The sequence below is a fragment of the Hylobates moloch genome, unplaced genomic scaffold (genome assembly GCF_009828535.3).
Source record: "Hylobates moloch isolate HMO894 unplaced genomic scaffold, HMol_V3 SCAFFOLD_15, whole genome shotgun sequence".
Taxonomy (NCBI): domain Eukaryota; kingdom Metazoa; phylum Chordata; class Mammalia; order Primates; family Hylobatidae; genus Hylobates; species Hylobates moloch.
In genome coordinates, this window is record NW_026652290.1 from 52989665 (window position 1) to 53004771 (window position 15107).

The following is a 15107-nucleotide window of genomic DNA, read 5'->3' on the forward strand; positions in this document are numbered from 1 at the left end:
CATACATACACACACGTACCCCTTTGTCACATAAAACATACACACAGAGTCCCACTTCCAAGCCTTTGCCCGAGCCCTTCTGCCTGCCAGGAAAGCCTCCCTGTCCTCCCCTGTTCACCCACCCGCCTCAGAGGCCGCCTCCCCAGAGAAGCTTCCCTGGTTGCTTAGCCTATGGTGAACTTGCAGGGCCAGGAGACTCCAAGAGCTTGGTCTCCTTGTTAATGAAACATCTCCTCACTTTGACATCACTCATTTGAGATCTTCTGGACACCCCCTCATCCCTTGTCTCTTTGTGACCAGAGTCGGAACTTCCTAAAAGTTATTTCTCTAATTCTTCAACACTCACATATTCCCACCTCCCAAAATTCTCCTTCTCGGAGGACTTGAACAGGAGCCCCTCTACCTAAGTGTGCTGTCTCGGAATGCTAAGCAAGAGCCGCCCTTGCCATGCCCAGCTGGCTCTGGGGGCATCTCAGTGCCTCAAAGGTGCGATTTCTGGGGGCACAGCCTCTATTTGGAGCTTTGAGACCCTCTATAGGAAATGGACAGGGGGTGGCAGGCTCTCTGTGTGTTCCTGAACATTGTTTTTCTTCCCCTGATCATAATCATAACACCAAGAACTGCCTTAATAAAAAAAAAAACAATAACTAGTGAACAAAGGCCTTAATTTTATTTTAAAGGTAGAAATGAAGTCAGAGACAGAATCAGAGACAGAAAGAGAAACCTAGAAAGAAGAGGAAAGAATGAGAATGAAATGTTGGGAGCAGTGCATTCGAATTGTGTGTTTGGTTGGAGGTAATGCCTATTTTTTCATTATTTTTCTATATTTTCCAAATTTTATATAATGAACACGTATCATTTTATTATCTGAAAAAAATGAATATATCGTTTTCTAAAGCAGAGAACTAGATGGAATAGGATACTTCTGCTCTCCCTGTGTGAGGACACACCCAGGCCTGCCCTCAGAAAGTTCAAAGTCAAGGCCACAATTCCTGTAACGCCACCACCAAGCCTAGACACACCTCTGGCCAGCACCCATGGGAGCTCTTGCACACACCTGCTCCTATCCGCACCTCTCATGCTCACTCATGTGCACACACCACCCCCACCCCTAGTCTGCCACTCTAAAGTCTACACATAGGATGGCTGCACAGACCAAGAACAAGTGGTGGAGTTAATACATTTGAATATTTCTCATCCCAATCCTCATCACCACGGAGAACAGTTTAAAGAGGCCAGGCACCCCCCTTACCCCTAGAGACAGACACTGATCTGCGAGCCCTGGGATGCTGAGCACAGACCTGCCTTATACACTTTTTGAGTCACCTCCAGAACTGGCCACTCTCGACACAAACCAAAACATTTCTAGAAACCTGAGAAATGCTCCGTGTTGAGTGCCAGCCCATGACCTGAACATCAGGCAAGGGTCTCTGGTGACATGTTCTAAATGTGTGGCCAGCTCATCCCAGGACCTGGGCAGATGCTGGTAAGAAGGCTTCCGGAGCAGACAGAAGGTGTCACTGAGGAAAGAGACAGGAAAGGACCAAGATGCAAGGGTAACTCTGGCAAGAGCAGGTTTGAGCTAGGAGGGGTCCTAGGACCACAGCCAGGACACAGTGAACACATCCAGCACCAGCCAGGGCTGCATCAACTGTGAGGATGGAACAGGCTGCTGAGAAACACCGGTGGGGCAGACAGGAGCCAGCCAAAATCCAAATTCTGCCAGACCTCTCGTCCCTCCTGTCCCCAGAAGCCAGGGCCCTTCATGCTATCTGCATTGGGGGAAGAGGGAGAGGAAGAGAGCCCAGCCATAGTTATCTAGCAAACCATTGGAACTGCACCCAGGGTCAGCTGCCTCCTGGGTTGGCCTTGGAGCGCCTGTCCTCCAGAGTGCCAGGGACAGGGAGGAGAGGCGAGCGAGTGAAAGATTTCCTGGATCAGCCAAATCAGAGCAGTCGATCTCAGAGAAAAACATGGAACAAAGTCAGATACCAGAAAAGGGGCTTCCCCAGAGGGCCAGGGCTCCCTGCAGAACAGAACTGGTCTCCCTGCTGGGTTCGAGGCTCTTGAGAACAGAGTTTTGTTTCCTTCATCAGACAGGGAGCTCTATGAGGGCAAGGTCCAAGCCTCCCCCATCAGAGCAAGCCAGTGTCATTTCCTCCTCCTCCCCATTCCCAGGCCAGGGGAGGCCCAGCCCCTCCCCAGGTGGGGACACCTCCAGGAGCCCCATCCCAGCTCCCGCCAGTGCTGCTGGTCTGGCCGGCAGCTCTAGCCAGAGTGGCCGTGTGCTCCCGCAAACAGCACAGGCCTGGCTCTGGCTCAGACCCCAGCCCCAGTTCCCTCATGTCAACACCGGGAGGATGGCCAGGCTGGGCCTCCTCATCGTCTGCCTCTGGCTGTGCTTGTGGCCAGCAGGACCTAAAATAGTCCCTCCCCATCCGAGTGTGTAGACATTTTGAGGGCAGCACACACAGAACGGAAATCCTGCTGGGCAGGCCCTGCACTTCCCTGCACAATCTCAGACAAGCCCATGGAGCAGCCGGGAAACAGGAGCCAGGAGCAGGCAGCCAGAGTTTGGGGCAAATTATCTGCCTAATTCAGCTATAAACACCCAAGCAGGCCAGAGGCACTAGCACTGAGTTTAGCTAAATTTCACGTAGGGACATCTGAAATTTCCATTTGGGTTTCCCCAGCCAAGAGAGAGATTCCTCCTCAGATCCATACAGACAGTAGCCAGAAAATCCATCCATCCATCCATCAACCCATGCGCCCATCTACCCACTTGCCCAGACAGACAGACTTTCATTAACACCTCTGCTAAGCGAGGCATTGTGGTGAGCATTGAGAATACAAAGAGGAAGGAGCCGCAGTTGCTCCCCTGAGCTTAGCCTGGGGAATATGCTAACATTGACAGAGACGAGCAGGCCCTAGAGCAGCACAGTGACCCAAAGATAGGCAAGTCTCACAGGAGAAGAGGAGGAGCCAGGAAAGACTCCCCCAAAGAAGTGACCATGCCTAAGCTAAGTCTTAAAGAATGATCAAGAGTTGGCCAAGGGACAGGGGGCAGGAGGTCTTCCCAGCAGAAAGGCTGGCAGGGCAGAGCCCTGGAGAGCCACAGAGGCTGGAGAGATGGAACGCAGGGCTTCTGAGGACTTTTAGCATCAGTGAAACTACAGCTGCAGCAAGGCCCGAGGACACAGGTGTTGTCTACACAGGCCTGGAGGCTCCGCCTCTGGGTGGCCCAGAAGTTCTAGGAGCCCCAGGGTGCTAGGGGTATGACCAGTATCTTGCAAAGCCCAGAGAAGAGGGTGACAACCTGAAACAGATGGTGAGTTCAAGGCTGGTGCTCACAGTGAGACCTTTCTCCATGTCTACTGTGGGAAGGACCAGATGCGCTCAGCCCTACAGAATCCAGAGCCACTCCATGGCCCACAGTGGGGGGAGCGCTGCCCCTCAGCACAAGATGCCACAGACCTCCTGCCACGCTCTGTGGCATTGGCATCTGCATCACCGGCTGGCCCTCAGTTGCTGAGTATGCAGCAAAAGGATGACTCCTACCTCCCCCAGGGCTGGAGACCTTAGAATAAGGCCCCTTCCTGCCTCCTTCCTCCTTTTCCCTGCAGATGGAGGAATGGGGCGAGATGGACTCTTGGCTTGGACACAGCCTCCTCTTTCTAAGCTGTCTCCAAGGAGCCACCAAGCACAAGCCCATAGAATAACCTTCCCCCTAAGAAGGGGCCTGTCCCAGGTAGGGAGATGGGGCTGGAGGACCCCAGAGATGGTCCACTCACTCCCTCCCCTGTCGTCTTTCTCTCATTTGCTCCTCACCCTGATTTTCTGGTGATCTCCAGGAGAAAGCCCTCACCATGGCCCCCGGGGTAGAGGGGCTATTTTTCACATATGCGTCCAAGAAAAGGGATTGAGTCTTGCCCAGATGAGCACACCCCATTCCCCTCAGCCAGACTGAAAGCTCGCATCTGGGTCTCTCTACTGGACAGCGTCCAGCCACTGGAGCCCAGAAGGGGATGTGTATAGAGGCTGTGTGATAATGAAGGGTGGGGGAGAAGGGGGTGGGAAGAAATGAGGAATGAAGGGGAAAGGTGACCCAGGCCTCCCTGGAGGATGCCCATCCTACCTGGATGGGGATGAGGGGCTCCTTGTCATCAATGTCGATGAGCACGTCTTCCCCAGGACTAAGCAGGCTCACATCGTCTGCAGAGGAGGGAGCCATCCAGGCCTGAGAGGGGCTCTCTCAAAAGGCTCGCCCCTCACCAGCCCCAGGGCTCAACCAAGGGACCAAGACAAGACCCTGCAGTCTCTCCACATCTCTCAGTCGGTATCTCTCTCTTCCTCCTTCCCAATAAGTCCCTCTCTCATCTCCATCTCTCCCATCCTCCTTCACATGCTCTGTCTCCCACTTCTGTCTTCTTCTCCTCACATTTCTTTCCTCCCTCCCCGCATCACTGTCTCCCTGCCCTCTCTCTCCCTCCCCCTGGGCCCACTTTGAGCCCTCGCCCCTCAGCTCCAACGGGTGTACAGTCACCTGCTCCTGGTGCCCCCCAACCAGAGCTAGGCTCCGCCCTAAGGAAGGTCTCCACCCTGTGGTCTAGCAGAGCAGAAACCACTTCTCATTCAGGTCTCCATAAGAGAAGGGCTTCAGGATGCATCTCAACTAGGAAGGGTAGCTTGGCCCTGAGGTCCCCCCTTTCCTGACCTGCCCGTCATCTCCCCTTCCCCTACCTGGGCCACCCTGTGGGCATGGACTCTCCGCCGAGTAGGGGTCGCACAGGAAGCTCTCCAGGGAGCGGATGGTACACTGGCCCACCACAGGCCGGCGGCCAAACTGGCGGTTATCAATGACCTTGATGGTGATGGGGGGGCAGTAGAGCTCCTCCCTGGGCAGCATCTGGGTGGAGGAGGAAGAATGCACTGGCCTGAATCCCTCTCTGGGAAGTCTCCAGGTCAAGCCCAAAGAGCAGAAAATGACTATAATCCTCAGATAATCCCCATAGCCAGAAATCCAAAATGATGGCTGGCCCAGAGCTAGGCAGTCGAGCGAAGCCACACACCTTTTCTGTCGGCCCCTTGAATGCTGCATGCAGAGGCTGGCTTTCCCCCCACAGCTTTAGCTTCCAAATACAACCCGTTCAGCCTGAAGTGAAAACAAGGCTGTGCTCCCTCACTGGCTGGGGAGCGGGCGAGGGGAGTTGGCCCGGGACTCAACATTTCTTGCAGACGGCCCCCCCAAAGTGGATACTCAAGAGTTGGCTTACAGACCCAGATTCTTCCCCCCACACACCCCAAAAGCACTTTGAACACAACTTGAAATAATTTATATGCTCTCCTTCAGGGGCGGCTTTGGCTCGGCCAAGAGGAGGCTTCTGTTGACAGTCACTGGGCCTGGAATTTCTACAGTGCTTTCATCTTGCAAACCATTTTCTTTTCCTCAGATCTGCCTTACTCCAGTCACTAGGTCTAGGCATCCCAGAGAGCTGGAGAGGCCTGGAGGGCCTGAGGACTGTGGGGGTGAGCTCCTTTGAGGGGGCCCAGGCTGAAGGAGGACATGGTCAGAAAAGGTTTGGAGGAATCCTGGGAAGCCAAGCCCTAGCAGGTCCCTGAGGGCGCTCCAGCGGACTGAAACCTGTCCCAGAGGGAAAACAGCCAGGGGATGTCTCCTTGGGACTTTCGCTGATCTAGGATCTGGGTATAGGAGGAGCAGGTTGGCCCCGTTTGTCCTACTCAGAGGCCTGAACCCTTCCAGTGAGGAGGGTATGAGCATTTCTCTCCATGTTCACAGGAAAGTGAAGGGTCCTACCCTGGATTCCGCGGGGAATTGGAGAACAAGCCCCAGGCTGCTCAGGGACATGTAGAACTTCTAGCCCCAGGACTCTGGAAGGGGACAGTAGGGAGGTGGGGCTCACCACTTCCATGAAGAGGGTGCAGATGTCAAAGTTGGGGTTCTTCCGGAGGTTCCTGATGACACAGGACTGCACCGTCTGGCCCCCACACTCTACCACGAGGCTGGGGGAGGAGATGTTGGCCAGCTGGTAACTCTTCATGTTCCGCAGGCCCCATGCCAGGATCTAAGCACACAGAATGAGGAGAGTAGCTCGGAAGGCCCCGGGCCCCAGCAAAGGCTGGGGCCAGGAAGGGGAAGGGCAGGCTGCTCCCAGCCTCCACGCCCAGGCCCGGCCGGCTCACCTCGATGGCGGTACGCTGAAGTGCTGGCTTGATGTTCTGAGGAACCATGTAGATGTTGGCCTCCCTCTGGGGTGGTGGGTAGGGCAGGTCTGTGTCCTCAGACTGCAGTGGACAGCAGGTAGAATGGAGACAAAGGTGGGAGGAAGACCAAGGCAAAAAGACAAGAGAAAAGGACAGATAGGGCAGAAAGAAATGCCAAGTGCAGGGAGAAACAGAGAAGGAAAGACAGAAGTGGACAAACAGGGAGGCAGAAACGAAAACGCTAAGTCAGTTTCAGCCAGGCACCATCTTCTCCAGCACCACAATTCCAGCACCTTCACCCAGGGTTCAGGTCACCTTGTTTCAACTGAATCCCAAGTCACCCCTCCTCCCATAATGCAGGCTCTGATGCCCCCTGAGCTGCTTCGGGTCTGCCCCCCCTGAAACACAAACAGCACATGCGTACACACACTGCCTGTTCCATCCTGGCAGATCCACTTCAGCCCCTCTCAGTCCCAGAGAGGACCACGTGCCTGCCTCCCAGCCTGGTTCTCCTGCCTTCTGGCTCAGACCTTTCCGGATTATCATCTGCCCTGGTATTTCCTCCCCACCCCCATCCCCACCCCCAGACACCTTCCAGTCCCAAACCCCACCTCTCATACCTGTCCCCTGTGAGGACAGAATACTTGTACTATGAGCCAGAAAGAGGAGAACAATTGACCAATGGGAGAAGGGGCTCCCCAGAGCACCAAAGCACACTGCTGGGGAGGGTCTCTCTCCACTACAGACACGAGCAAGTGTGTGTCAATTCTGGCCTACTAAGGGTTTGCCAGAAAGAGTTGGGCAGGAATCCTCAACGATCACAAAGAACTACATGAGGAAGCAAGGTGGGGCAAGGGAGGCAGGTACTGCCTTAGATAGTTAACCACCAATAACAGCAGTTAAGAACACAGGTGTGAGTCCTAGCGCCACTACGTATGACATTAAATAAATTATTTCACCTCCTATAGCTGAATGTTTTCATCTATAAAATGGTTAGCAAAAGTTGTCAACCTCTAAAGGTTAGGGTGAGGGTTAAGGAAGTTAATACCTGTATAACATTTGGAGCTTCATGTAAACCTTCAACAGGACTATTAGCCCATGTGGTGCCTTTGTGACGATTAGAGAAAGATGTGCTTAAGACTCTTTACTTCCATGTCAGAAAATCATCATATCATATTTTCTGAGTTTATTAGAACAAGACACTTTACTGCCACCTATTGGGAAATTGTTATAATAAATACAAGTATATGGTGCCTGTGCTAGAAATGCAGCCCCTTAGACACAGTATCCTTGTGCAGTGCCCAACCTGCACATCCATACGTGGAGGGCCTGACACTTAGGAAATGTTAACTATAATTAAAAGGACTGTGATGGACACTCTACAGAGCTTGCCTCATGTAATCTCATTTATTAAACAATGAAATCATTGGATTCATTCTCCAAGTGACTTGTGTTGGGTTCCTTCTGCAAGGATGGTACATCCATATACAGACGCTCCGCCATAGATGGTGGGAGCAGTCAAAGCAGAGAAAGATATCAGCTTCCCCCACCTCCATGAGTTACTTCTCAGCCAACCCAAGCCACGCTCCTGTGCAGTGATGCCCTGATGACACCATGTTTCCCCTGACCTACAGCAGTTGGAAGCTTAGTCCTAGAATCAGACCACAACTCTAGTTCCAGCTCTGCCACCTCCTCACCGTTAGACCTTGGGCAGATTACTCAACTTCAGTGACTCAGTATTCTCAGATGAAGATCTGAGATAAGCTGCTCTGAGAATTAAATGAGAAAACAAATCTGAAGAGCGCCTGGCACACAGGAGGCGCTTAGTAAATGGCCATGACTATAACTATTACTAGAATTGTTGTTAGTACCATTGTTTTTGCCATTGGTGTTGGTGTTGATCTTCCCAGGGTGACTTCAAGAGAGCCGAGCCATCAGAATCATCTTTCAGGGCAACACTGGCTTTATTACTATCTCTGAGTCACCAGGGCATAAAGCAAAAAAAAACTTATCATTTTCCTCCAGACCCACAATGCAGGTGACATGATGCAGGAAGCACCTGCATTGCTGACTGCCTGATAGGGAGGGGTGATGGACAGGGCTGCTGCAGTGCACAGCTCCAGGGACTGCTATGCATGTCACAGTCCACATGAAAGGTGCCCTTGGAGGATGGAGGCAGGGCCTGCACAGCTTCTGCAGTGACCTGGCTGCTATGGGGACCCCCTGTTTAATATCCCCCCTGGGCACTCCAAGGCCACCAGCTGCAGGTGGCAGCACAGCAGGGTGTCCTCTTTAAAGACAGGGTTGCACTTATGGCCTGTTCATGGTCCCTTATGGCTAGTGCCCAACCCAATATGGACCCAGAGCCAAAAACCCAAGACGAAGAGGAGCCAAAAAAAAACCATCAGGGAGGGAACAGCCCCAGGATCCCCTGAGTGGAGTGGCAGAAAGACCAATCTTTCTCATACACTTGTTCTCTTAAAAATCACTAAGGAAAACTCATGAATACATTCCTCCCAGAATATTTCCTCTCTAGGCCCCCAAACGCTGGGCAGTATCCACTTCATCCCTCGTTTCCTTGGTCTGTCTCTCCCTCGGGGCTCCCTCGAGCTCCGTGGTGATGACATTCCTTTCTAAAGGCTGGGGACCAGGCTCCCCATCTTCAGGAGCCTGCTTGCTGAGGACAGGAGAACAAGAACCTGGAGAAGGTCAAGCTCCAGTACCGTTTGGAGAAGGCCCTGGAGGAAGAAGGCAGGAGCACACAGCTGTGGAGCATCGGGCCCAGCGGAGGCAGAAGGAAGAGACAGGCAGAGACAGTGGTTAGAGGTATGTCCAGGCAGCTTCCTCAGCACGAAGCCACCGCATGCATCCCAAGGCCACCTCTGTCCACCGTGCTGTCCCCAGGGGTCCCAGGACATGCTTCTTCCCTGCCATTTCCTGCCACCTCCCAGGGTTGCCTGCCTCTGTGGCTCCCCCTATCCTATGACCATGCATCCGAATGCTCCTCCCCAATTTTTCACACTATCTCCTGGATCTTCTCCTTCCCAATTTAAAGACATCCCCATCTCCCAAATCCACCCGCACCCTCCTCTCTGTGTCCCCTCTGCAGGCTCCCTCCTCTCCTCTCTCTAATCCTGTCTCCACCCACTACCTCTCCTCCCTCACATCCACACCATCCGCTGCCCAGTGCACCCTGCTTCTGCCCTCAGCACCCCTCCCTGGAAATTTGTCTCCAGAGGACACTCATGGGCTCTTCTCTCTCACCCCCTCAGCAGCATCTGGCCAGCTGATCTCGTCTCCTTCCCAGTCTCTCTGGATCCACACCGCTGGCCCTCACCCTGTTTGCTGAGCCTCCTCTGCAGCCTTCCCATCTTTCTCCACCAAGCCCTGATCTGCTCCTTAGCCCTCTCCTAGACTTTCTGTTCCCAAACATCTCTGCTAAGCCCCAATATCTTACTGTTTAGTTCATTAATGTGTCCTACTGGCCTCTCACACTGAACTTGTCCAAAACTGGATTCTTCATCTTCCCCCTCAGAACCTGCTCTCTTCAAATCTGACCCCACCATCTAGACAACCAAGCCAAGAGCTCCCATGCCACCCTTGGCTCCTCCTGCCCCTCATCGCCCTGCCTGACTGATCACCAAACACTGGTGATCTTGTCTCCTGAACATCTCTCACGCCCGCCCACCCATCTCCTTTGCTCAGTGCAAGCCACCACCCTCTCTCGCCTGGATTCACCAGCATCCCCCTTTCACTTGGTTTGGACACCCTCTCCCAATAGCCCACGCGTGCTACAATCTGCAGCCAAGGCGGGCTTTCTAATAATGTCACTCTCCTTTTCAAGTCCTCCAATGTCTTCCCATCTGCTCAGGATGAAGTGCAGACTCTTCAAAGTAGCCTCCACAAGGCCCCTAATCTTCCAGCTCCTGCTGCCTTTCTGGGCATGTCTCTCATGAGAAAAATTTCCCCTTGATGACCCCAAGTAGTGATGAACCACCTCCTGGGATACACGCAACCCCTGCCCTTCTGAATGCTAGCAGGTTGCAGGAGGCACCATGCTCTTTTAGCTTTGAGGCTTGGAGCTCAGTGGTCCCTCTGTCTGAAATGCACTTCTATCCCCACTCCTTCTGTACTTCCTATTCAGATGGCAGGTGTCCATTTAAATCTTCCCTGGTGCCCCAAGCTTAAGTACTCCCGTAGCTCCCATAGCAACTTACACTTATTCCCATAGAAAGACACATCAATCCATCACCCGTGCTATCTCCACGTGTTCATTTGATTCTGTCCTTGGTTAAACCAGCAATTCTGTACACAGGGACCATAGATGAATTCCCCCTTCCAATAAATAAATGATTATGAATGGATAACTGAAGGGGAAGAGGGAAGGTGAAGACAGAAGAGTGGGTGGATGGGAGGATAAAGGAATGAATCCAGCACACACTCTCCTCCTTCCTAGCACCCATGCCTGCTCCAGCCTGACCCCGGGTCCTCCCCGGGCCTGTTCATTACTCCCTCTAGTTCAGTGGGCTTTCTTTACCGCCAACTGAATCTAACCCATTTTTAGGGCCTAATTCAAGGTCTCTAGAAAATCTCCCCAAGACGCTCCAGAAATGTCTCATAACCTGACTCTGACTCTCTTAACCCCGTCTACATGACCCTTTCTCCACATACCCCATTCCCATGGTCCTAAGGGATCTCTGATCATCTCACAGGCAGGAGTCCTGAGGCCTCTGCCAGCTCTTGAGCCTGGTTTTCAACTTTTTTTTCTGGTCCAGCCCACTTGAGGGGTACAGCACCACCCCCTCCAGGACAGTAATTCTCAGTGAGGGTGCTGTGACCCTCACTGCAACTGGGAAGCCTCTCAGCACTGCTGGGCAGATGGGGTGTAGACTAGAAGTGCCACCAGAACATCCTGATTCACTGTCCTATGGGTGATGGTGGACTCTGATAAGCCTAATTGGAGGAAGCCATATTTGACCAGCTCCCATCTTACTCCCTCAAATGCAGGGCAGGCCAGGGACAGCTGCAGAGATGGGTTCTACAGGTGTGCAGGATGTTGATCAAGCCAGCCCAGACCAAAAGGACCCCAGGAACAAGTGAAGCTCTCTCCCCTACCAGAGCTGAAGCCATCCTCAAGCCCACTTCAGTCTACCTGTCCCGCTGGCCAGTTTAGCACAAAGAACCAAGGCCCTGAGCCATGAAAGGGGCTCCCCCAGCCCAGTCTAGGGGCCACCACGTTAGACAGGAGTCGCTCCCAGGGCAAGAGAAGTGTTGGCAAGCCTCCTGGGTCAGCCCAGTCACCAGTAGCCTATGGACCCTCACCTCACCCAGCAAGGGACAGAAGACTCTGCAGTCACATCCTGGTTCCTTGGGGAGCTCCAGGCAGGGGGCAGCCAGGCAGGCTGGGAGGGCTCCATTGTCTGCCTGCCCCACCCAGCTCGTTAGGAACAACATGTTGCTCTAATTACACTTCCCAGGAAAAACAGTGTTTTAAATTAAGGCCTTGGGGGAGGAATGGGGGATGGGGGACCACTAGCTTTATTTTCCTGATTGCAAAACACCAAATTTTTCCTTCCAGTGGATTTGGGGGTACAGAAGAGTACCCCAGGTACATCTCAAAGTAAAAGCCATATACCCTGCAGCCTGGATGGGTGGATGGAGTGGTATCCAGTGGCCCCCACCCCTGAGCTGGCAGTAAAATCAGCCACAAAGCATACAATCCCTCCCACCAGGGCATCCCCTGCCCCAGCAGGAGAAAAGCAGCAGAAGCAAGGGTAATACTCTAAACCACGCCCCCTCCCCTCCCCACCTCCCCGAAATGGTCAGGACCGCAAGCCCCATGGGTCTTCTTCTATACATGTTCTGTATCCTAGGGGGCCCTGGGCATTCAGGGACCCACGATCACCTCTGCTGCTGTGTGTGCGTGCATGTGTGTGCCCTCGAGAGTGTACATACTCGCACACACTCACACGTGCATGCACACATTCTCCAGTTCTCAGGAAATCTAAAATTGCAGTTTCTTTGAACTCATTCCCCTTGGCAGCAAGGACTGCCTTTGTTCTCCAGACAAAAAGGAAAAGAAACGAGACAGAGGGCTCAGAAGAGGCGGGGAGAAGGAGGAAGCTGGGGCCAAGGAGCAAACAGGAAGAGTGAAACACGAAAGGAGAGTGGGAAGAGACTCAGGAAGAGAGGGAAAGACAAAGAAAATGCAGACTGGAGAGCGAAAACGAAACCCTTCCCTCCATCTGCTCTCTCTGTGAAGACCCAGATCTCCCGGACATCATCAAAGCCTCAGACACACCGTGCAACAGCCTCACTTCCTGACCAAGAGCCGCAGAGAGAGGTGTACCAGATGGGCATAAAGCCTGGGAGAGGGGAAGCTTGTTGTCCAACAGGCCACATCCAGGAGGTGACATGCCCCCAGCCCAAGACACTGCTGCCTGGGCCACCTCCCCACATTTTCTACCAATCCCAACTTCAAAAGCTAGCTCAGTGGCACCTCTTCCGGGAAGTTATCCTCACTGTCCTACTCTGGGAGCCTTCGACAGGGGCAGAAAGTACTTCACCTCATTCACAGGCACTGTGGCTTGGGAATCTCCGCACCTGGCTGCGCCAGCTGAAAGGCACTTCCCACAAGACAGGATATACTTAAACCATCCTTCAGAGTCACTTGCCCCTTCCGTTCCTACTGGCCTGTCTCCAGTCCAGGCCCCTATCTCAACTGGCTCGAGAGCCTCCTAGCTAGTCTCTCAAACCCACACCCCCTGCGGCCAGACAGCTCCCCAACACACCCATCCTTCCCTGGCTGCCCCTGACTCTTATGGGCTCCCGTGGCCAGGGGCTCAGGAGGAGGCTCCCAGCCCTCCAGGAAGGCTTGAGCACTCTTCACGGGGATCGGGCCGGGAGCCTGGGAGTAGCCAGATGGGAGATACAAGGCAGGAGCTTGATCACAGCAAAGAAGACAGAAAAACCCTGCTGCAGGACTGGCGGCAACAGAAGGACCACCCAGTCCCGGGGCTTCTTAAAGTGAAGAGGACTCAGCATCTTGGCATCAGGCTTAGCCTTCAAGTGAGAAGGACATGGGCTGAGCTAGGGGGGGTCCTAGGGCCGTCCCCTGGGACTGAGGGAGATCACAAGGTCATCTTCTGGGGCAGGTCCCTGGACCAGCAGATCATTCATCCCACTGGGATAGGTCCTCCTCGGACCCTTTGATCCTGCTGGCCTGGCCCAACCCTGTGCCTAGCACACTCCTAGGACTTGCTCTCCCCTGGCCCTGCTGACCCACACCCGCCCTCAGCCTGCAGCCTGCTTGGCGCTGCAGGGGGCACTCGGCACTCTTCCGGCTCTGGCCCACGAGCTGCAGTTTTGATTTGCTTTCTGACTAGACTGCAGCCAGATCCCTGCCCTCGGAATCTGAGCCTTCACTGTTATATTTTACGAATCCAGTTATTAAGGATTTTAACTTTTTTTTAATAACTCATCCCTGGGCTGGGTCTTCTTCAGAGCAGGCTGTGGGTTTTGGCCACAAAGTGCACTCAATCAACATAGAGGGCTCCGGGCTGCTTCCCTGGACAGGACTCCACCTCCCTTTCCAAATCGGCAGTCTTTCGCAACTGCAGCCAGAAGCAGGAGGCCGCCTGTCAGGCGCAATTACGGCGAGCTTACTTGGCGGACCCCACCTCGGTCTGGGAGCAAAAGGAAGTGAGGTAAGCCGTGCAGGGCCTGTGGATCCCACATCCTGACTCTGCACTTCAAGTCCAAATTGCACTGAAAATGTCAAATAGTGTCCGCTGTCAGTCTGGGGATTCCCTAATGGCAGGAAGTGGCTGCCCTTTTCCCAACGCCTCATCTGACCAGGGCTCTCCTTCCTGTCTCTCCACCCAGGTCTCTGCCACCCACTCTCTGGCCTGGCTCATGACAATCCACCCACAGATGCACAGGAGGCCATAGGGAACGTGCGTCTCTCCTCCCATGGCAAAGGATGCAGCCTTGCTTTATCTAAAGGCAAACTCTAAACTTCTTCCAGTCCCTAGGAGGTCCCCAGCTTGCCCCATCCCCCAAACCAGCCAGGACCCAAACTGGTCCTTGGCCTTTTGAGCCAAAGCCATGTTTCTCACTTTCTTCCTAAGTGCTGATGGGCATAAAGATATTTGACTAATGCCACCTCCACCAGAAAGGCTTCCTTGACTACTCTAGCCCCTTCCAAACAATTTATTCTTCAAAATGTGCCACCTGGTACTTAATCATTTAAGACTCTGTATTGCTGTTCATGTTGTCTGGGTGAAATCTGGCCTCCCAGCAGGACAGCAAGCCTTCTTAGACCAGGATCACCCCCAGGACACACTCTGGGAGGCCCTGAATCCACACAGAGCATGGGGAATAAAATCCAGACAGGTCTCCACGTGACAGGTGCCTGCTGGGCACCAGGAACCTGGAAGCCTCCAAGTGTGTGCTTGGAGGCTGGCTTCACCTTCCCTCCACCTCGGCCCACCCACCCCAGCCACCACGCCCAGCTCACCTCATCCAGGATCCTCGATGTCTCCTGCACCTGGCCCACAGCCATGGGATGTGGCACATCCAGGAGATGGTGAGGGGGGGTGGGAGGGGAAGAAGTTCTCTATTAGTATCAAGGAGCACTAGGCCGGGCCAGAGGTCAGCATGCCAGATGCCAGCACTAAGAGGAGCCGACAGAAACCACCTCCCACCAAGGGTAAGAATGATGCACTTCCCAGCCATGCCCCCAACATGGTCCCTGAGAAAGAAGGTGTGATGGATGTCAATGCAGAGGGATGCCTGCAAAGGCTAAAGCATAAGCCTGGATGCCAGGAATCTCTGGAAGCAACAAGAGGAAAGAGAAGAACAGCAGGTGGTGGGAAGGGCCTGGG

At 53.7% G+C, this 15107-nt stretch overlaps 1 protein-coding gene across 15 annotated transcripts in view; it reads right to left on the minus strand.

Moving 5' to 3' along the window:
* DYSF (dysferlin) overlaps window positions 1-15107 on the minus strand; it is a 234630-nt gene that overhangs the window by 71873 nt on the left and 147650 nt on the right. For 14 of the 15 annotated variants that reach the window (XM_032176991.2, XM_032176986.2, XM_032176988.2 and 11 more), the window contains 5 exons: window positions 14741-14770; window positions 6202-6303; window positions 5922-6083; window positions 4741-4906; window positions 4136-4212 (listed from right to left, as the gene is read on the minus strand). In XM_032176991.2, coding sequence (XP_032032882.1) covers window positions 4136-4212; window positions 4741-4906; window positions 5922-6083; window positions 6202-6303; window positions 14741-14770 — 537 coding nt within the window. Of the gene's footprint in view, window positions 1-4135; window positions 4213-4740; window positions 4907-5921; window positions 6084-6201; window positions 6304-8945; window positions 8988-14740; window positions 14771-15107 lie in introns of all 15 variants that reach the window. The other variant, XM_032176975.2, reaches the window with a different exon arrangement.